Raw genomic sequence first — 22,581 nt, forward strand, 5'->3', positions numbered from 1 at the left:
ACAAGTTGCATAATTTTATAAAACAAGACTAATCCAGAACACCTGTGTACCCACTGGTACGATCCACTGGACAGTCCACTCATTTCATATCTGTTCATTTTATTACATATGATGCAATTGTTCACAGCATTAAAACAAAACACATAATGCATCAAATTGGTTAATCCAGCTAAGTATATTTGATTTGGATTCATCTTGAACAAATAGAAATGACAGAAAACTCCATAAAGCACAACCAGTCTTGTTCAAGAAGGGACAGAGAGAAGCAAACACGTATTTTGTCTTACAGTACCGTGTTAAATTAGAATGTTGTATATTGTAAAACAATGGTATAAAACAAAAATGAAGTTTATATAATACTACAAATTTGCACATAGTATACAGTATTACAGTATATAACTAGTAACCAGTACATAGCTATACCAATGTGAGTCCCTGCAATTAAATAATAACGTATATCAATTGTGATGTCAGTAGTAGGACTGCAAACATTAATTTTGTCACTTATTTGTTTATTTCAGAAATGGCTGAAGTGCTATTTATTTATTGAAATACCATAATCGAATTAAACAAATTCCTTACAGGAGCAACACATTTTGTTCTTAATACTACTGTACAAAGATTGTCTGGTCTTCCTGATTGGTCAGTGTGTGGGGAGTGTCCTGTGACACTACACTGACCACTGCAGGGAGGGACTGACCACCAGGGGCGTCACAAGAGGGGGAAAGGTGGGACTGAGTTACTAGGGCCCAAGGTGGAGGCGCCTGGAATTACTTTATACTTTAGCCATTGAAAAATAGCAGATCTACAAGCTCACAGCGTGGCACTGAGTGCCGTGCTGCAAGCTTGTAGATCTACTATTTTTGAAAAGTCGTGAAAATGTGTGCAAATCTTTGAATATATGTATTTTTTAAGCAAACGTTTGTAACTCAAATCAGTGGGGGTCCCAGAACTAAATATTTTGAGATGGGGGTCCGTGACCATCATTTTGGGGGTCCTTCACATGAAAAAGTTTGAGCATCAATGACATAGAAACATATGTTTAAAAAAAAAAAACTTTAAAATATTCAAAGACTTGATTTTCACAATTTTTCAAAAATAGCAGTTTTTTTTCAATAGTTAAAGCACAAAATAATGTGTAATAATGCGTTCCCAGTCTAAATGGGTTAAACCCCCTCCCCCTATGAAGAACATTCATGGGGGGCCTGCAGTGAATCCTGGCTTGTACCCAGGGCCCAGAATTTGGTGCGACACCCCTGCTGACCTCTGTAGGGAGGGACTGACCACTCCATATAAACCAGGGGTCCAGGTGAAGTCCTCTCATCCACAAGATCACACAGCAACCATGAGGTCTCTGGTCTTCATTCTGCTCATCGGAGCTGCTTGTGAGTATAGGCCTAGATCCTAAAGACACTTACCTAACTTGTTTCTTTTTCTTTTTCTTTTTCCTTTTCTTTTATTCCATGAAATTCAAACTGTATGTTCCGTTATTTGGTTATTAACATAAACACTATTATCTATTTCGTGGTTAATAAACACTACCGCCTGCACCACCACCAGGGAAATGCATGAAACGAAAATAAACAAATAATTAAATAAATAACTTTGGATCCAAGGTTAATTTGGTTTCCAAAACAGGTTCCCTTTTAACATCCTCCCAGTACCCCTGCAAATGTGGACAGCCCCTTAGTATTATGCAAAATATCTCTTTGGTGGCCACAACCCCCTCAAACATAATCCTGAGGATTTTCCATTTTGGACCCTCCAGTCAAACTCTCTCCAATTTGGAATATTTGTTAGTTTGTTAGTAATTCCAATTCCCACTTTTAGTTTTGTTTTCCAAATCTTCATTCTTAATGTCTTGTTTCAAAGCTCTGTAAAATCTTGAAATAATTAATTTCTTCAACTGTTCTCCTTCACGCCTTATAACTGTTCTATAATGGATGGTTCCTTTAACATTGTTTCCCATTCTTTCTTTTGTTCTGTGCATAACATACAGACTCAAGAACAGGTCAATTTAATTCTTGAATGAGTTGTTGAAATGATTGTATTGCTTGTCCTTCAAATAGTTGGCCAACAAATCCACTGTGCTTCCATTTCCTAAAGCCACTAACAGTGCTGGATGGATGAAATTCAGCGTGTATTAATATTTTTGTGGCTCTTGATATAGATTTTTGAGATTATTTCTTTTTAATTTACCATATTTTCCATATGTTGTCTCAACTCCATTCTTTATTTAAATTTTTATTTAATTTTTCCCTTCTGTTTACGGAGGACAGCATAGTTAATAGTTTATTCCATGTGTGTTTCCAGTTGCCGAGGAGGACAAGATCGTCGGAGGATATGAGTGTGAGAAACACTCCCAGCCTCATACAGTGTCTCTGAACTCTGGCTACCACTTCTGTGGTGGCTCCCTGGTCAACGAGAACTGGGTTGTGTCTGCTGCTCACTGCTACAAGTCGTAAGACAATCCTTTGTATATTCATATTTTTATTCTGGACTCAAATCCAGACCTACATGAGGCAACATACTAAATCATACTTATTGCATAATCACGTTTTATTCATTAAATGATAAAGTACGTAGTTTCAATGTGGAGAGGAACTCTAACATGAACCTAAACTTTCTCACGCCTCCCTCTCTTTTCCAGCCGCGTTCAGCTTCGTCTTGGCGAGCACCACATCGCAGAAGATGAGGGTACCGAGCAGTGGATCTCCTCCTCCCGTGTCATCCGTCACCCCAACTACAGCTCCTACAACATCAACAATGACATCATGCTGATCAAGCTGAGCAAGCCCGCCACCCTCAACCAGTATGTGCAGCCTGTGGCTCTGCCCACTTCCTGCGCCCCCGCTGGCACCATGTGCAAAGTCTCTGGCTGGGGCAACACCATGAGCTACTGTGAGTAATAGCACCCCATGTTTAAAAAGTGATCATGTTAAGTTCAGTTATCGGCGAGAGTGCATCTACCAATATAATGTACTATAACAATTCATTTGTGTTTAATATTTACACATCAGCCCCAAAATCATAACTCATAACGTACAATATGGCTAACACTGACCATTGACCATTTATTTAAATTAATTGTAGGTCTCTCTTATGTGTGCGGAACAGATCCCTCTTTGTTACTCTTCATCATCTTCATAATAATCTGTTGCAGAAACATTGTCACTATAACCAATTAGTATAATGGTTTTCATCCTTAATGCAATTTACGCTTTGGCAAAGCAGTGATTAGGATCAAAGTTTCCTCCGTTGATTTAAACCATTTCCACTTTGACCTGTATGTACCCCAGGGGATGACAGTGACAAGCTGCAGTGCCTGGACATCCCCATCCTGTCTGATAGGGATTGTGACAACGCCTACCCTGGCATGATCACTGACGCCATGTTCTGTGCTGGATACCTGGAGGGAGGCAAGGACTCTTGCCAGGTACTGTAGTCAACAAGGTTCACCTGCAGAGGTCCTCCATCTAAATAGTAAAAGCAGTGTGTCAGAACAACCTATTGGTCAATTCCTTTTACACTATTGATGGTGTTGATGTTGAATTGTATTGAGAAATTAATTTATTTCTTTTTCTGTTCTCTCTCTCAGGGTGACTCTGGTGGCCCTGTTGTGTGCAACGGTGAGCTGCAGGGTGTTGTGTCCTGGGGATACGGTTGTGCTGAGGAGGGTCACCCTGGTGTCTACGCCAAGGTACAGAATGACTCAAACCTTTTAATTTTATCAATAAGTAAGCTATACATACGAGAATATCACTGCCTGTTGCAACAGCTGTAGTATTCTCAGGATGAGAAATAAACCCCTGGAACTTTGAGCCATAACAATAGAATACACAAAAGCCAAGCTGAGCATGGCTAAATCTTTTCTGTCTCTATTTTCAGGTGTGCCTGTTCAACGACTGGCTGGAGCAAACCATGGCCAGCTCCTAAGTCTGATCCTACCTCCTGTAGGCCTATATCTTACAACAACCATCACCTCAGCCATCATACCTCAAACCTACAGTATTGTTTTTGTTCATCTTGCATAATAAAGTCTTTCTGACTTCAATTTAACTTTCTTGTGATTGTTTCCATTGTGTTTCTACTCCCCAAATATACTGCATGATTGTCTCCCATTTTTATTACATTATAGCAAATTGGAGTGTGAAAAAAGATGTGTATCATTTCCATGTGTATTTCAGAATTTAACCACTTAAACCCTCTATACTTGTAAAATAGAATTACTACAGGTGAATGTTCAACCCAGAATAGGCCTGTTTGGTTTCATGATAGCACCATTTCCATTTTCATTAACACCCAGAAAAAAAAAATATATGCAGCATTAAGCTGCATGCAACATAGATACATATTTACACATAGTGCTGAGGTAAGACATAAGGTGCAGTGAGTACCTGAGGTAGACATAAAGGTGCATGAGCATAGCAGCAGAAATATGCTGTACATGATATGCTATGGATGTTACTGTGGGAACACAAAAGTGTGTTTCCAGAATTGGGTTCTTCAGCCATCTGAGGACCCGCAATAAGGAACATCATACTCGACTCCGAATGATTGCCGATGATGATGACGATGATGACACCTAACCCCTTTTCCTCCCTTTAGATAAACGGGCTTGACTCGCCTCTCTGTCTGGGTCTCATTGTACTGCTCACCTTGTGGCTTCCCTAACCTCACCACAACTGACACTGTGTGTGTGTGTGTGTGTGTGTGTGTGTGTGTGTGTGTGTGTGTGTGTGTGTGTGTGTGTGTGTGTCTGTCTGTATTAGAGATAGCCTGCACCTTTGACCCTAACCTAGAGGAAGCTTTCATGATAAAGGTCATTTAATACCAACCTAATACCAGCCGAGGACATACCCACAGACCAAAAAGGAGGAAAAAAGGCTGCCAGAGTATTGTTCTGTCTCTGCTACTGTATAATCGGTACTGAGTGACATGATTTTGTGAATGTAACCGTACTGCACCAACACCTATAATACTGTATGTGTGTCCTTGTATGCTCTCCTTTGTGTAGACATCAGTGCTGTAGTTCTACTTTTAGAAGTGGGGGAGTGCCCATGAGCGCGACTGCGCGCACATGCACACATATTTTCGTGCACGTGCGTAACCCACGCACACACAACAAAAAGTCGGGTGCCATGCTGCCATCTTCAGGAGACCGTAGTTTAGGATAGATCCTATAGCCCAAAGGGGCAGTCAGTTGTTGGTTGTCAGGGCGATATCGCAACCAATCAGTGAACGCGGGCTCTGCCTGGCCTCGTCCGCTGCAAAACAAACTAAATCAATTGATCAAAACCCAAATCCTATTTTTAGATGTGGGCGGAAGCCGCTCCCCCACACTCTCCCTCCACAACACAGCGACATAAATAAATGGTTAAAATGTGTGCGTGTGAGTGTGAACCAAGCCATCTGCAGAGCTCATTCCATGTCAAGGTTAGAAACAGGGACGTGCTGGGCCCCTGATTCAGCCTTGGAAAAAGAGTTGGAGAGGCCCTCATTGCGCGCTATAGAGAGAGATCTCTCTCTATAGCGCTGCTACTCAAAGATTTGCCATTTCAGATCATGACAAGTGACAAGCCAGTGGGCCAATTACATGAGTTATATTTTGTCGTTGTCGGGTGGAAACCTTGTATGTCCAAAGCCGTTTGTTTTGTATATTTAAAAATTATTTAAACTAGTGAAAATAGCCGATCTCCAAGCACACAACGCCTCGCGGTGCGAGGCGTTGTGTGCTTGTAGATCTGCTGTTTTCACTACTTTTGTGCAACGGCCTTGTATGATGAAGCAGGCCTTTGCTTTGCGAAAAAAACATACAAATTTGAAACTTGGAGATACGAAGTTTCTGCCCGGCAGTGACGATATACTTTGTTGGCCACCCCGCCCCCAAAATGGAACGAAGGCCGACATTTTATTTGTATTTTTTTCCTAATGGACGGCCTGGACCGGCCGGGAATGAACCGGACGTTCGGGAGTTGTCCCTCTTTTCCCAATGGCCAGCACGTCCCTGGTTAGAAACAAGGTAAATCGCACCAGGTACTCTCAACGGTACAACTGTTAAATATAACTTCATCTGAGTATCCCGATTGGTCCACCACAGTAGGGTGTGTCCTGTAGGGACTGATCACTCCATATAAACCAGGGGTCCAGGTGAAGTCCTCTCATCCACAAGATCACACAGCAACCATGAGGTCTCTGGTCTTTATTCTGCTCATCGGAGCCGCTTGTGAGTATAGGCCTAGATCCTAAAGACACTTACCTAACATATGGAAGTACCGAAAATGTATCAAAATTAATTATATATCGTATCGCGACTCTCATGCTTTTTCATTATGTTACTCCTGTACGCGCATCCAAAGGAAGCCACATGAAATGGGGAGAAAAACATAACTTTTCAAAGAATGCTAACTTATCTTCTTAAAGAAACTGAAAATGTCAGCAGTTGTTAGAGCATAAAACCCAAAGGTTACAATTAACATGTTAAACATTTTACATTTTTATCAAATTTAAATAAAAAACTAATATTGAATCGTGAGCTTAAAATCGAAAGTCGAATCAGATCGTGAATTAGGCATATTGTGACACCCCTACTTATTTGTATTTTCAACTGTTTGCTAACGGTTCGAAATTCTCATTTGTTTACGGAGCACAGAAGACCTAACAGCTTTACTTCATGTCTGTGTTTCAGTTGCGGAGGATGACAAGATCGTGGGAGGATATGAGTGTGAGCCACATTCTAATCCCTACCAAGTGTCTCTGAACGCTGGCTACCACTTCTGTGGTGGCTCCCTGCTCAACGAGAACTGGGTTGTGTCTGCTGCTCACTGCTCCAAACCGTAAGACAATACTTTATATAGTTTTGGATGCATTTTGATTAACTCACTTGAATGTCATTTGAATGTTATTGTTTGATTGACTCATTGATTGATTGACTTTATTAGAGGTTTGCATAGGAAAAAGGTACAGGACATACAGTTCACTGATATAAGGTCAACTAAAAGGATAAAGACCACAAGAAAGCTTTTAGGCTTGTTTAAATTGGGGTGTGGGGTCCCTTGTTAGGGTTGAGTTGTTTGAAACATTGCTATATAGATAGATGCATTTTAAACCTTCTCCTTCCTGGCCTTAAATTCTCTCCCGTGCCCCCTGTATTCTGCCCCCTTTTGCCCTTTCTCAAGTCTCCATCTTTTTTTCCAAACCTGCATGAAAAGAATTTATTACGGGAGTATAAGCCACAGGCATACCCCTCAAAGGGAGTTTGTGTCGTCCCCCGTACTCCTCATGCTTGTCCCCCGCTCATTGTTTGAACAAACAGGGCATTAGCAAGTGAATGCAAGGGCAGATAGAGGCAAAGGAGACACATAACCCCTTATTTCAAATGTAGTTATACGCATTTCTAGTGAAATGTCTTTAAAATGTAAGTTCCCATAATCATTCGGTATCATCCAGTCAACTTAAATGTGAGATACATACTGTATATCTCCCATAGACTCACGTTTATCCCCCTTTTCATCCAGTGTCCACCGTGTTGAGGTTCGTCTTGGCGAGCACCACACCATTCTTGAGGAGGGTTCAGAGCAGTGGATCGCCGCCTCCCTTATCATCCGCCACCCCAACTACGACTCCTACAAAATCGACAATGACATCATGCTGATCAAGTTGAGCAAGCCTGCCGTCCTCACCCCGCAAGTGCAGCCTGTGGCTCTGCCCACCTCCTGCGCCCCCGCTGGCACCAAGTGCTTAGTCTCTGGCTGGGGCAACACCATGAACTTCTGTGAGTGAAGCGCCTTTTTAAAAAGTGATCAAGTTAAGCTCATGCAGTCACCGGCGAACCTGAGAAAAGGTGCAATTCAGTTGTTTACCATATTCACACATTATACATTAGGTCTGATCTCTCCGTGTGTGTGTGTGTGTGTGTGTGTGTGTGTGTGTGTGTGTGTGTGTGTGTGTGTGTGTGTGTGTGCGTGCATGCGTGCGTGCGTGCGTGCGTGCGTGCGTGCGTGCGTGTGTGGAAAGATCCCTTTTCGTTACTCTTAACATTGACAATAAAACCTAATGTAATGATAATGGTTGCATCCTTAATGCTAGATTGCATTCTTATATGTTTCGATAAAAGCATAGATTCAGATTTACTTTTCCTCTGCTGTTTTAAATGATTTCCACTTTGACCTGTATCCAGGGGATGACGAGGACAGGCTGCAGTGCCTGGAAATTCCTATCCTGACTGACAGGACATGTAAATTTTCCTACCCTGGCCAGATCACTGACAACATGTTCTGTGCTGGATACCTGGAGGGAGGCAAGGACTCTTGCCAGGTACTGTAGTCAACAAGGTTCACCTGCAGAGACCCTCCTTCTCTACCATCTAAATAGTAAATCAATGTGTCAGAACAGCCTATAATGGTCTTAAAGTTGAATTGTATTGAGGAATTAATTATTCTTCCACCTTCCCTTTTTTCACCTTTCCTCTCTCTCTCTCTCTCTCTCTCTCTCTCTCTCTCTCTCTCTCTCTCTCTCTCTCTCTCTCTCTCTCAGGGTGACTCTGGTGGCCCTGTCGTGTGCAACGGTGAGCTGCAGGGTGTTGTGTCCTGGGGAAACGGTTGTGCTCAGAAGAACTACCCTGGTGTCTACGCCAAGGTACAGTATGCCTCAAGCACCTCCTTTTTGTAAGAGTTGTGACTTTATCTTCATATAACAGAGACACCAATAAAGCAAGTACCTTGTATTGCTAAAGATATGCAAGTGCAGCGAAAATGGGAACCAATGTCTTTGAAATGTACTCTGAAATGTGAATTCTAAATTCTTGACCGGACATTATCGCAATTCAATTCAGTTAAATAAATAAAAAAAATATATATATTCAGGCAATTAGGCGCCTTGTAGTATGTTAAACAATACACAATGTCAAGAAAAACTGAACAACACAAAACCAACATAACATAACATACAATAATAAACTATGCAACAACAGCAATACAACAGTCCTTAAAAAAGTGAATCCTAAAATTAGTTAGTTGTACACCTACCGATACTATTGTTTGTTATTTATATTGCTTTTATTTCCCTCTTACTTCATTCTGACTTTTGAATTTTCTCATTTTATTACTATTATCATTATTTCTATCCACAATGTTGTGGAAGCTCTAAAACCAATAACCATCCATAGCAATACAATACACAACTAACAGTGGTGTAAAGTAACTAAGTACATTTACTTAAGTACTGTACTTGATGACTGTACACAATGATCTGATAACACAAACTCATAAGACAAATATGGGTAAATTCTCCTTCTACAACACTGCCACCCAGGAGTGGAATTCCTTGACTACGTACCTCCCTTAAAACATTTACCTCGCTGGCATCCTTCAAAACAGCCCTGAAAACTCACCTTTCAGGAGGCCAGAGAAGGAGGTAGTTATCACTTCTCCCATAGACAGACCTTAGCCCCACCCCCTTGTTTCCCTGATCCTGTACAACTGCGATATTATTGAATGTTTCTTTTCTTGCTATTTGTTATGTCCATGAATTAAATACCAAGGACTTCCAATGTAAAAAAAGACCGTAAAGGGTCTTATTTGGGATGTTCCTTTTAGGCAGGGTGTTTAACTGTACTTGTACTGTTCTCCATTTTTGTCTAATAAAATGATCAATCAATCAATCAAACTTAAGTATAATTTTGTGGTATTTGTACTTTACTCAAGTATTTCCAATTTTGAATACTTTTACTTCTACTTCACAACATCTCGGATCCAAATATTGTACTTTTACTCCACATTTATTTGAAAACTACACTCCAATACATTTATTACGAATACAAATGTGTAGATTTGGATTATTATTACAAAACATACATTAACCACTTCAACCCTATACATTTCGGCCATTTGAAAATAGCCGATCTACAAGCTCACAATACGTAGATCTGCTATTTTCAAAAGATTTTTATGCATCTGAAAATTTCAAATGGGACATTCTGCATAACGAGTACTTTCTACTTTTGGTACTTTCTGATAGCAATACTTTTGTACTTTTATTCAAGTACATTTTGAATTCCGGACTTTTACTTGTAACAGAGTAGGCTATTTCTGCATTGCAGTATTGATACTATTACTTAAGTAACAAAGGTGAGTATACTTTTTCCACCAATGCCTACAAATAAAGGTCAAAAGCCACATTGAGATTGAGATGTTACGCAAACAGGTTCTGTCTCAATTCTCAGGTGTGCCGGTACAACCAATGGCTGGAAGAGACCATGGCCAACAACTAAGTTTGATTCGACCTCCTGTAGGCCTATCTTACATCTACCATCACCTATCACCTATCTACCTATCACCTATCTACCTATCACCTATCACATATCATCATCTATCACCTATCACACCTACCATCACCTATCACCTATCTACCTATCACCTATCATCACCTATCACCTATCACACCTACCATCACCTCAGCTATACCTCAAACACTTTAGTGTTTCTGTTCAACTTTGTTATTTTTCCATCTTGTATAATAAAGTATTTGAGACAGAAATGTCCCTTTGTTGTGATTGTTTTCATTGTATTTTTCTATTCCCGAATTAATATGTCTATCACTGTATACTTGCACATTTTAAATAAATAAATGAATGAATGCATGAACGAATGAATGAATCAATACATTCATGAATCAATAAACTGCACATTGCATTTGACCGTTGGAATATTCAGGAGCTGAATATTCACTTTTCCCAAATGTAAGCTTAACATATTTTGTTAATGTATGTTTTGTAATAATAATCAGGATCAGGGGGGGGAGGTATCATCCACAATTCATGTCCTCATTGTTATCAGTAGTACAATGCAATATGACAAAACAAGAAAGATATATAAAAAGCATATTCAATACTGTGCCCAAACCACTGCGGTTAGTCACTCAAGGCCCATAAGATACATTTGGCATTAACCCATTTAGGCCGGGGACACATCCTCGTGCCGCACAGCACATGCACAGCACGTAGCAAGTAGCAACATACCTGTTTCTGCAACCCTTGCATAAAACGTTCCTCAGAGAACCCAGGTCAGACCCAAATGGGCCAAGTAACTAAAGTTATCAAATAATTGTAGTGGAGTAAAAGTACAATATTTGCCTCTGAGATGTACTGGAGTAGAAGTAGGCCCTACTGAAAACTGGAAATACCCAAGTAGGCCTAACGTAGAAATACCTCAAAATTGTACTTAAGTACAGTAGGCCTACTTAAAGGCTCGCTGACACCCCCCGAAATTATAACAGTATGATACAGTAGTTCACGTGGTCCCTCTGAAAATGGTCTGAAATAGTCTGAAACTCATGTCACATGCAGTGTAATCTGCCCCTCACCCCCCAACAACAGCTGACCAGTACAGTAAGTAGTCTAAGTACAGTCAATTAATTTGATTGGCTTATAATTGCGCATTCTCACAATGACATCATAAACGTATTATTAACTAATATTTTAAGATTACTTTTTAAAGTGACAGTACCCCTTTAGATGACAGTCCTACTTTAAGTAAATGTACTTAGTTACTTTACACTACTGGACATGGAAGAGGCTATGGTTAACTCTCAGATCTATTTTGTATGCTTCAGACTTGTTGGACTGGCTGCCATTCTGGGATGGTGAGGAAGTAGACTGACCGGCCTTCTTTTGGGAATTTTAGCTGACGTGGAAGATAAACTACTTTAGTAAAAAGGCACCAGTCGAAGTCATGTGGATATCTGTAACGGAATAGTGTACTCCACCTTTTTTTTGAGCAGCTTTTGTAAATACACCGAACTAAAACTTGACTGAGCCATGACAATGTCACTATAGAGTAGTCCCTAGAGACAGACCGTTGGCTCACACAAACTTCAAATACTTCCAGTCTGTACTCGGAAGCAGTGAAAAAGAAAATAAAGCAGTTGTCCCACCTCCCCTCCACTTATGTCTAAGCCTAAGCTTAGCTTGATTGTCCCAAAAATAAAAAATAAAAAATATATAAAATACATTTAAAATAATATCTGCTGCAATTTTAACTGCCTTTTCCATTGCCATTTCTTCTAACCATGCTCCCTATGTACAGTATATATCTTACTCTACTGTATCTGTAATATGACATGTTTGTATAATGTACAGTATATTTCCCTCTATCAGGAGTATTTGTACATCTGTAAAACTGGAAAACTACAAACTACAAGGAAGCTTTTATGAAAAATAATTCCACCAAGTTGAGTTTTCAACATTAAATACCAAATTGTCCCGGTTTTCACCTAAATTGAAATAATGTTTTGAGAGCATCATGTTCTGTTCTATTGAAAGGTGCATTGATTGGTCCACTAGGGTCACTAGGAGTGTGAGGCATTAAAATACATAAATAATTGTCCCTTATCCTGATGAACATATCAGGCTAAACAAATAAACAAATACAAATAGCAGAAAATGTCAAATAGCAAAAAGAGACTGAGGATGTGTTCATGTGGAAGTTGAGGCAGAACCATGGAGGCCTTGCTTCTTTGTGCAATTAGCATTACCTTAGCATGTTTAAATGCTCACATCACAATGATCTTTAATGAAACCTAGACTCAATACGGTCTAATATACAATTAATTAATGTGTAAAGGGGAGATCTAGCATTGTGATTTAGTATAAAACTCACAAACAAGGGCTATGCAGCTTCATCAAGTATTTCTGGATTATAAAGAAAATGCTGCAGCTTGTGCTGGATAGCATTAAATCCTAAAATAGACAGGCAAACTATTTAAAGCTTCTTTGACATTCTAATATGCTCAATTACAGTAGGCCTATACTGTAAGGGAGACAATCATGTGAGGAGTAGAAACTCAATGAAAACCATTACAACAACATTACAGTTAAGTCTGAAAGACTTTATTATGCAATATGTAAAAAATAACAGCAATACTGGAGGTAGAGTGTTTTAGGTATAACGGTTGAGGTGATGGTTGTTGTAAGATATAGGCCTACAGGAGGTAGGATCAGACTTAGTAGCTGGCCATGGTTTGCTCCAGCCAGTCGTTGAACAGGCACACCTGAAAATGGAGACAGAAATATTTAACATACTCAGCTTAGCTTATATATTTATAGGGTATAGTTGTGTATTGTCGGCTACTGTTATATGGGTCAATGATCCAGGGTTTTTATTATGACATGCATTACAGCTATTGTAACATAGCAGGAAGTGACATGTTTGTTTTTAGCTTTCTGAATATTGTGAATGGATAAAACAATAGTCATAATTATGCTAGTAAGATCAAATAAAATAGATTTGATTAGATAGGTTCTAAAGTCAGAATAAAGTAAAATAGCAACAAAAAAAGCAAATATAAGTTGCATATTGACAATGGTGTACAATTAGCATACAGGACAAGATTTCAAGACATGTTTGTTTGGTGGCAAGACCTCTTTTCTCAGATTCGTTCTAGCAGCTGCTGCTGTTTAGCAATGCAAATCCTTGCATTTTCAGTATTTGAGCCATTCTGTACCTTGGCGTAGACACCAGGGTAGTCCTTCTCAGCACAACCGTATCCCCAGGACACAACACCCTGCAGCTCACCGTTGCACACAACAGGGCCACCAGAGTCACCCTGAGAGAGAGAGAGAGAGAGAAAGAGAGAGAGAGAGAGAGAGAGAGAAACACCAAGACCATTAATAATGACCAATATGCTGTTCTTACACATTGCTTTACTATTCAGATGGTGGAAAAGGAGGACCTCTGCAGGTGAACCTTGTTGACTACAGTACCTGGCAAGAGTCCTTGCCTCCCTCCAGGTATCCAGCACAGAACATGGCATCAGTGATCATGCCAGGGTAGGAGTTCTGACAGTCCCTATCAGACAGGATGGGGATGTCCAGGCACTGCAGCTTGTCACTGTCGTCATCTGGGGTACATACAGGTCAAAGTGGAAATGGTTTAAAACAACGAAGGAAAAGTTAATCTGCAACTATGCTTTTATCGAAGCATAAAGAATGCAACATAGCATTAAGGATGCAACCATGATTGCATTTTCGTTTAATGTAAAGGTTTCTGAAACAGAGTACAATGGAGAGATTAGGCCCAATGTATAATGTGTAAATATTATTCACAACTGAACTGAACTAATTGAGTTATGGACCATGACGAACTGTGCTTAACTTGATCACTTTTTAAAAAGGTGCTACAGTGTACTCACAGTAGCTCATGGTGTTGCCCCAGCCAGCGACTTTGCACATGGTGCCAGCGGCGGCGCAGGAAGTGGGCAGAGCCACAGTCTGCACATACTGGTTGAGGGTGGCGGGCTTGCTCAGCTTGATCAGCATGATGTCATTGTCGGTGTTGTAGGAGCTGTAGTTGGGGTGACGGATGACACGGGAGGAGGAGATCCACTGCTCGGTACCCTCATCTTCTGCGATGTGGTGCTCGCCAAGACGAACCTGAATGCGGCTGTAAAAGATAGCAAGGCGTGAAAAGGAGCAGAAAGGTAGACAGAGTACAGACGCACGTTGAACATTTCAGGCCAGGAAGGGTCATGTCCCTTAACCTTAAATGGTACATTTAAGAGGTTTTCCATACACCTCATGGGGTGAGTTAACCAAAATGCACTCTAAATATTATATAAAAGGCTGTCTTACGACTTGTAGCAGTGAGCAGCAGACACAACCCAGTTCTCGGAGACCAGGGAGCCACCACAGAAGTGGTAGCCAGAGTTCAGAGAAACTGTATGGGGCTCGGAGTGTTTCTCACACTCATATCCTCCGACGATCTTGTCCTCCTCGGCAACTATAAACACACATCATACTATTAGATATTTTGTCCTCCATAAACAGAAGGGATGTCTAAACAGTTAGAAACATACAAATAAATCATCACTATGTCTAGGTAAAAAGGTAAATGTATTTAGGCTCTAGGCCTATACTCACAAGCAGCTCCGATGAGCAGAATGAAGACCAGAGACCTCATGGTTGCTGTGTGATCTTGTGGATGAGAGGACTTCACCTGGACCCCTGGTTTATATGGAGTGGTCAGTCCGTCCCTACAGTGGTCAGTCCCTCCCTACAGTGGTCGGTTCTTCCAAGACACTCCCCACAAACTTGGTCAACCAATCAGGATGCTCAGAAACAATTATGTTCAACAATAGGCTCTATGCATATACACCATTTTGTTCTACTTCCGGGTGTCTTTCGACTTCCTTCACAGGTGTTACTGATGATACTAATTAAGGCTCTGTTTGATTTATTGCACAGTGGTTCTTTAATTTCAAGGACCCCCATAACTCTGTACAAATGGAATCAACAAATGGAATCAAATGGACCCTTGCGGGTCCATTTGCTTCCATTTGTACACTCTCAGAGTTACACACCTGTATGGGGACATTTGGAACCCACTCAAGAACACTTTGAGACCCATTGGTGTAGCAGAGTGTTACCAGTGAGCCAACATGCACAATATCAGCACCCTGACTCTGTTTGACCAGAATGGAACAGACCCTTCATTAGTATCATCGGTAACACCTGTGAAGGAAGTCGAAAGACACCCGGAAGTAGAACAAAATGGCGTATATGCATAGAGCCTATTGTACTGAAAGGACCAAGATGTGTTGCTCTTGTAAGGAATTTATATCATTTGATAATGGTATTTACGTAAAGAAAAAGAAAAAAGGTATATTTACCTAAATAAATAAACAGCACTTTTAACATCTCTGAATTTAAATAACAAATGACTATATGAATGTGTGCATTCTTACTCCTGATATTACAATTAATATATGTTATTAATTAAGGACATGAACTCACATTCCTGTTAACTTTTATATTACTTTGGATGAACAAATTTGAGCATGCAAGCATTCTAAATGGTCTTAGATATTCTGCATTATGTGTACATTTTGTTGCTGTATGTTAGCAATTGCATGATAATGAAAATGAGCAAATACAGGACCATTATGCAATTTGTCTTGTTTCTAATGTTGACATGCATGTAGCTACAGGCCACGTGTGGAGTTTTGCAGATGGCATGGTTCACACACACGCACATGCACACGCACACGCACACGCACACACACGCACACGCACACACACACACACACACACACACACACACACACACACACACACACACACACTGAAAAATCAGCTCACCATACCAGAAATAACTGAAGTTATTTGTTGCTTGTACGTAAAAGCACACTATTTTACACATGTATTTGACTTAAATGGATATTTCACTTTCAAAAAAATGTTTGGTCATTTTATGGTCTAATCAGGCTTTTGTGACCACCCTGGACAGATTTTAAGTTGCTCGATTCAGTGTTTAGACATTTAATATTCATTTTATCAGACACGCCCCCCTTCATACAAACCTAACTTCCTTCCTCACTTCAAACTACCATTTTAACCATAATAGATTAATTGAAAACACCCATTCTTTTTTTCTGGTGACTCATACTTTGCTCCGTAAGTAATTGAAAAAAGAAATACGGCCAGCTCACGTATTATAGGAGGACATCAGGAGTCACCAAAAAAGAAAAGTGTGTGTTTTCATTGAATCGATCATGGTTAAAATGGAGTTAGACGTTACAATGGGTTTGTATAGGAAGGGGGGCGTGTCTGATAAAATAAATATTAAATATCGAAATACTGAGTGAAACAACTTAGGGTGGTCACAAAAGCCTGATTAGACCATGAAATGACCAAAAGTGACCAAAAGTTTTTTTGAAAGTGAAATATCCCTTTAAGATTACAATCTTGGATTGATTACAATCAAAAATAAATATTGTCACTCACGTCTAATAAACTACTTTACAGTGATGTACCGTACATTACAATTCATGAACAGTAACATTTACAGGCTCCCACAATAATTCTGCACTCTACGTGCGTGCGTGCGTGCGTGCGTGCGTGTGTGTGTGACTGTGACTGATACTATTGTTTGTTATTTATATCGCTATTATTTCCATCTTCCTTCATTCTGACTTTTGAATTATCTCATTTTATTACTATTATCATTATTTCTATCCACAATGTTGTGGAAGCTCTAAAACCAATAACCATCCATAGCAATACAATACACAACTAACAGTGGTGTAAAGTAACTAAGTACATTTACTTATGTACTGTACTTGATGACTGTACACAATGATCTGATAACACAAACTCATAAGACAAATATGGGTAAATTCTCCTTCTACAACACTGCCACCCAGGAGTGGAATTCCTTGACTACGTACCTCCCTTAAGACATGTAGCTCGCTGGCATCCTTCAAAACTGCCCTGAGAACTCACCTTTCAGGAGGCCAGAGAAGGAGGTAGTTATCACTTCTCCCATCGACAGACCTTAGCCCCACCCCCTTGTTTCCCTGATCCTGCACATATAGTGTTTTTATAACTGCGATATTATTATCTGGTGTAAACCAGATCATTAAAGAGATCATTTTCTGGCGAGACATTCAGGTGACCTAGGCGACCTATTTGCCGATTGGCTGTCCAATGTCACATGGTAACCGAGCTAGTTTCATGATTGGAAGCGGCCCTCCAAACGATGGGATGGGGGGTACTGCATTAGGGCCAATAGCAGGGGACTTTCCCGCTCCTCCAGGCTATGGAATCCTAGACTGGTGTAATGAAATATTTTGTCCAGCAGGGAGCACCATTCCTTCACACTTCACAGGTCAGGCCCTAGAACTCTATGGTCAGGCCCTGTGGTCACACATTTCTGGACACCAATATCTGTGTAACATCCATGCATTTATACAACTGCGAGTCTGCCGCTGCGTGCTTGATTTGGCTGTACACGCTGACTTGTTCATCAGGAAACATGCTCCCTCGTCGATTGGATTTTACAAAACAGACCCGCGTCGTCACATTGAATCCTGTTTAAGAAGAGCTTAAAACACAACTTTCTAATGTTACATTGATGACGTGAGGAACGCTAAAGTCGTCTTGGTTACATAGTAGGCTATGCGAAAATAACAAAGCTCAGAGTCGCAAATTCAATGATCGCTGCATCAGCACACACAAAACACGGGCGTGAGAGAAGTAAATGAATGAAATGGACATCACGTTTAGCCGATTCAACGATTCCAAAAGTCATACGATTGGAAGTTATTGCTACATGCGGCTACATGCGTCTCATGCTGGTTTTGTTAGGCAATAGCCAGGGTCCAGGGAGTGCACAGAATTTTAGAGAGGCATGGGCTGACATTTCTAAAATGGCCTTTTCATACGGATAAAAGTTAAGGGCTCAAGCCCCTTTTGCTGTATGTGCGCACGTGCCTGGCGACCAGCGCGTCACATTACAGACTTATCATTTCAATCCGTTTCTTTGCAAAAACACATTTCTTTTAGAAAACATTTGTATTCTTGTTTCTCCCAGTGTTATGGTTTTTAATGTGTAAATATAGCACTTTATTATGGGGAAAAACGTGTGTAGGCCTATTTTCCTTTTTTTAAATCGCTAAAATAGCGCATTTTTGAACACATTTCCTTAACGGTTAACGGTTAATTAACTGATAAGGCCTGACGGTTATCGGTTAAGAAAAAATCTCCATTTGGCCATCCCTAGACATATAGCCTACAGTAAGTTAGAATATTATGAAATATACATGAGAAAGAACACCAACACTAACTTCAACACACCAATACACCAGATTTTAAATTGACTGTGTGTCGATTCTTGTTGAATGTTTCTTTGCTTGCTATTTGTTATGTCCATGAATTAAATACCAAGGACTTCCAATATAAAAAAGACCGTAAAAGGTCTTATTTGGGATGTTTTAGGCAGGGTGTTTAACTGTACTTGTACTGTACTACATTTATATTGTATTGACTATACTTGTAATGTTCTCCATTTTTGTCTAATAAAATAATCAATCAATCAATCAAACTTAAGTACAATTTTGTGGTATTTGTACTTTACTCGAGTATTTCCAATTTTGAATACTTTTACTTCTACTTCACAACATCTCAGATCCAAATATTGTACTTTTACTCCGCTACATTTATTTGAAAACTACACTCCACTTATTACGAATAGAAATTTGTAGATTTGGATTATTATTACAAAACATATATTAACCAGTTCAACCCTATACATTTCGGCCATTTGAAAATAGACGATCTACAAGCTCACAATACATAGATCTGCTATTTTCAAAAGATTTGTATGCATCTGAAATCTTTAAATGGGACATTCTGCATAACGAGTAGTTACTACTTTTGCTACTTTCTGATAGCAATACTTTTGTACTTGTATTCAAGTACATTTTGAATTCCGGACTTTTACTTATATATTATTTCTGCATTGCAGTATTGATACTATTACTTAAGTAACAAATGTGAGTATACTTTTTCCACCACTGCCTACAAATAAAGGTCAAAAGCCACATTGAGATTGAGATGTTAAACAGGTTCTGTCTCAATTCTCAGGTGTGCCGGTACAACCAATGGCTGGAAGAAGAGACCATGGCCAACAACTAAGTTTGATTCCACCTCCTGTAGGCCTATCTTACATCTACCATCACCTATCACCTATCTACCTATCACCTATCATCACCTATCACCTATCACACCTACCATCACCTATCACCTATCTACCTATCACCTATCACATATCATCATCTATCACCTATCACACCTACCATCACCTATCACCTACCTATCACCTATCATCACCTATCACCTATCACACCTACCATCACCTCAGCTATACCTCAAACACTTTAGTGTTTCTGTTCAACTTTGTTATTTTTCCATCTTGTATAATAAAGTATTTGAGACAGAAATGTCCCTTTGTTGTGATTGTTTTCATTGTATTTTTCTATTCCCGAATTAATATGTCTATCACTGTATACTTGCACATTTTAAATAAATAAATGAATGAATGCATGAACGAATGAATGAATCAATAAATTCATGAATCAATAAACTGCACATTGCATTTTACCGTTGGAATATTCAGGAGCTGAATATTCACTTTTCCCAAACGTAAGCTTAACATATTTTGTTAATGTATGTTTTGTAATAATAATCAGGATCAGGGGGGGGGATATCGTCCACAATTCATGTCCTCATTGTTATCAGTAGTACAATGCAATATGACAAAACAAGAAAGATATATAAAAAGCATATTCAATACTGTGCCCAAACCACTGCGGTTAGTCACTCAAGGCCCATAAGATACATTTGGCATTAACCCATTTAGGCCGGGGACACATCCTCGTGCCGCACAGCACATGCACAGCACGTAGCATAGCAACATACCCGTTTCTGCAACCCTTGCATAAAACGTTCCTCAGAGAACCCAGGTCAGACCCAAAGGGAAACGGTGAGATTCGATCCTATGATCTCTGGCACTCAAGTCGGTGACGCTGTCCATTTGGCCATCAATGCTGACATATTAGTATAGACTTTCTGTCCGTATTAAAAGGTGACATTGCCCACCTGTGTTCATTTTAGGGTAGTGCGCATTGTTGAGGAAACTAAATGTATTGGGAGCCCAATAAGCCTATAGCGATTACAATTATTATGTTTAATCAATACGTATTGAATGATTTTGGCGGGGGCGGCGCCGCGGCTGTGTTTGACTGTGTGTGTTGCTGTCAGAAATGTAATTCAGAGTAGCATGCTGTTTGGACGTTTCCACTTTACAGTGAGTGACTACACACAATCACGGTAATTAATTAACACTCTACCGGCTTACCGCGCCTTAGTACCAAGGATAACTTTTACATGGTCTAAAGATAGTCGTTGAAATGCTGTATTTAAAACGACTACACCCAGACCGTCCAGACGTATACCTTATAGTGATGAATGGCTATTAAAATAATTTTACACCAATATTTGGCTATCAGTTCTGCAATGTGCAGTTGTTTTTTAAATAAATATTTATTAAAACAGGGATTAACTTCAATTGTCTAAATTCTGTCTAAATATAAACGTAGATACGCCGACTATACTTAGTCGGCTAAATCTCGGCTAGATCTAAACTATACTTAATAATGATCAACGGATATTATAATTATGTTAGTCCAATATTAGGAGATCAGTTAAGCACCCTACTGTTGTTTTTTTAATAAATAGTTATCGAATTATGGAATAAATTGCAAAGTATATTTTCGGTGTGAATATAACCGGATTCTAGCTGGTTGAAATGATGGCTAAAAAATAACTAGTCGTGTAATATCCGACTATTGCTCAGTGGGTTCCATGTAATTGTGCAAGTGTGTAAAAAGTGCACGCCCATGCCTAGATGATGCACCACGTGTGTAGATGCTGTTCACAGCTTTCAAACAAAAAAATCCGCTTGGAAATCCGTGCAGGCATTCATGATTTATCAGCCACCAGTAAGACTCCCTAATAGGGAGATAAGCGACCGTAGGTCACTTATCTCCACAAATACAGCAAAAATTTGTTTTTCCAAAATCTTCCTGAGCATGTTGATGACATGAGTGTAGACATACTGTGTAGTGATTTTCGTGATTTTAGGGCAAAATCTGAATCGGCCTCATGGTGGCGCTAGAGGGCCATGTGAGAAATGAGGGGTGGGGTCTCCGCGCCGCCAAGGCGGACGAATAGGTACCGGCCCCGGCTCTCCCGGTTGCTCCTAGCCCGAGTTACGGCATTTTATGTGAGCTGCAGTGGCAGGGGGTCCTCCACTGGGGGCGCCACCACTTTTGCATCCGTTCTGGAGCACCAGGAGTGGGTGGTCCCCGGGAATGCCCCGTGAGCAGCCCCGTTGGGGTGGTCATTTGGTAATTTTTGCACATGTGCTCATTTTTTACACTTGGGGGTCCCCGAGGGAGCTGGGGGTCCCTGGAGCTCCGGGGGTCCTTGGAGGTTGTAGTTTGGCAGGTAAGGAGTGTGTGTGCAAAATCTGGCATGGATCGGGGCAACGGTTGCGGAGATATGAGCAGGGCAAAAGTGTGACGTGTGACGTGTGTGACGGACGGACGGACGGACGGACGGACGGACGGACACCTCGAGCAGCTTTCTGTAGTAATAGTCAGGTTCACTATGTATTTTCGTTCAAAATTTGTGGGGATTAGTAAAACTATACATTTTTGGAATCTTCAGAGCATGGGGAATCCAAAAATCTTTGTTTGCATTTGCACAGAAACCTGCAAAGCTGCCATTTTGGACATTTTGTAAGTTGTGCTATCTTGGTTTCTAGACAACCTAGAAACTTAATTAAACATGCCAATCCTATGTTTTCTGGGTCAATGAATCAAATGAGTAAATGATGGGTGTAAAATATTGCGGACCCCCACCCCCTTTCTGGGTGTTATCTATTTTGGGACCTCCCAGAACAGTACACCAGCCAGTTAATGTCCGATTTTCATAATATTAAGTTGTTTTGTAGGTTTTAAAACATCCTGAGTTCATTTATTACTCTTTTAAAGCAGCCAGAATGACCTTTCTGACTTCTGGTTGGGGTCTTTCCTCACCTGGGACCCCCTAGACAGACCCCTGAACCTATCTCAGTAATCGCTCTGCTCCTGCTCCAGAACAATGTTAAATCAGATCATAATTGAAGCATAAAATTTGTTGTAGCTGGGCTCTGGAAACAAAAAGGAGTAGTAGCAAATACCAGG

At 40.2% G+C, this 22,581-nt stretch overlaps 3 protein-coding genes across 3 annotated transcripts; 2 read left to right on the plus strand and 1 right to left on the minus strand.

Moving 5' to 3' along the window:
* The first annotated feature begins 1,330 nt into the window (after positions 1-1,330).
* On the plus strand, positions 1,331-3,973 carry LOC308309228 (trypsin-1-like). The gene is made up of 6 exons (XM_080754736.1): positions 1,331-1,385; positions 2,314-2,461; positions 2,651-2,901; positions 3,300-3,436; positions 3,599-3,700; positions 3,889-3,973. The coding sequence occupies exons 1-6, from the start codon at positions 1,346-1,348 to the stop codon at positions 3,934-3,936; spliced, it is 726 nt and encodes a 241-aa protein (XP_080610862.1). The 5' UTR covers positions 1,331-1,345; the 3' UTR covers positions 3,937-3,973.
* A 2,186-nt stretch (positions 3,974-6,159) lies between these two features.
* On the plus strand, positions 6,160-10,270 carry LOC308297568 (trypsin-1-like; the record flags this gene model as incomplete). The annotated part of the gene is made up of 6 exons (XM_080741036.1): positions 6,160-6,226; positions 6,689-6,836; positions 7,518-7,774; positions 8,180-8,316; positions 8,536-8,637; positions 10,223-10,270. The coding sequence occupies exons 1-6, from the start codon at positions 6,187-6,189 to the stop codon at positions 10,268-10,270; spliced, it is 732 nt and encodes a 243-aa protein (XP_080597162.1). The 5' UTR covers positions 6,160-6,186.
* Positions 10,271-12,999: 2,729 nt separating this feature from the next.
* Positions 13,000-14,969, minus strand: LOC308309262 (trypsin-1-like; the record flags this gene model as incomplete). Its single annotated transcript, XM_080754784.1, has 6 exons — positions 14,915-14,969; positions 14,627-14,774; positions 14,188-14,438; positions 13,760-13,896; positions 13,501-13,602; positions 13,000-13,047 (listed from the first exon to the last, which is right to left on the minus strand). The coding sequence occupies exons 1-6, from the start codon at positions 14,952-14,954 to the stop codon at positions 13,000-13,002; spliced, it is 726 nt and encodes a 241-aa protein (XP_080610910.1). The 5' UTR covers positions 14,955-14,969.
* Between the last annotated feature and the right edge of the window lie 7,612 nt (positions 14,970-22,581).

The sequence above is a fragment of the Nannobrachium achirus genome (assembly GCF_963921795.1).
Source record: "Nannobrachium achirus genome assembly, chromosome: 2".
Lineage (NCBI taxonomy): Eukaryota > Metazoa > Chordata > Actinopteri > Myctophiformes > Myctophidae > Nannobrachium > Nannobrachium achirus.

Bases quoted from the DNA above. Each gene is read 5' to 3' on its own strand.
- LOC308309228 (XM_080754736.1), top strand. From the start codon at position 1,346: ATGAGGTCTCTGGTCTTCATTCTGCTCATCGGAGCTGCTT. The intron at 2,902-3,299 runs GTGAGTAATAGC...TATGTACCCCAG, and splicing joins GGGCAACACCATGAGCTACT to GGGATGACAGTGACAAGCTG. The intron at 3,437-3,598 runs GTACTGTAGTCA...TCTCTCTCTCAG, and splicing joins GAGGCAAGGACTCTTGCCAG to GGTGACTCTGGTGGCCCTGT.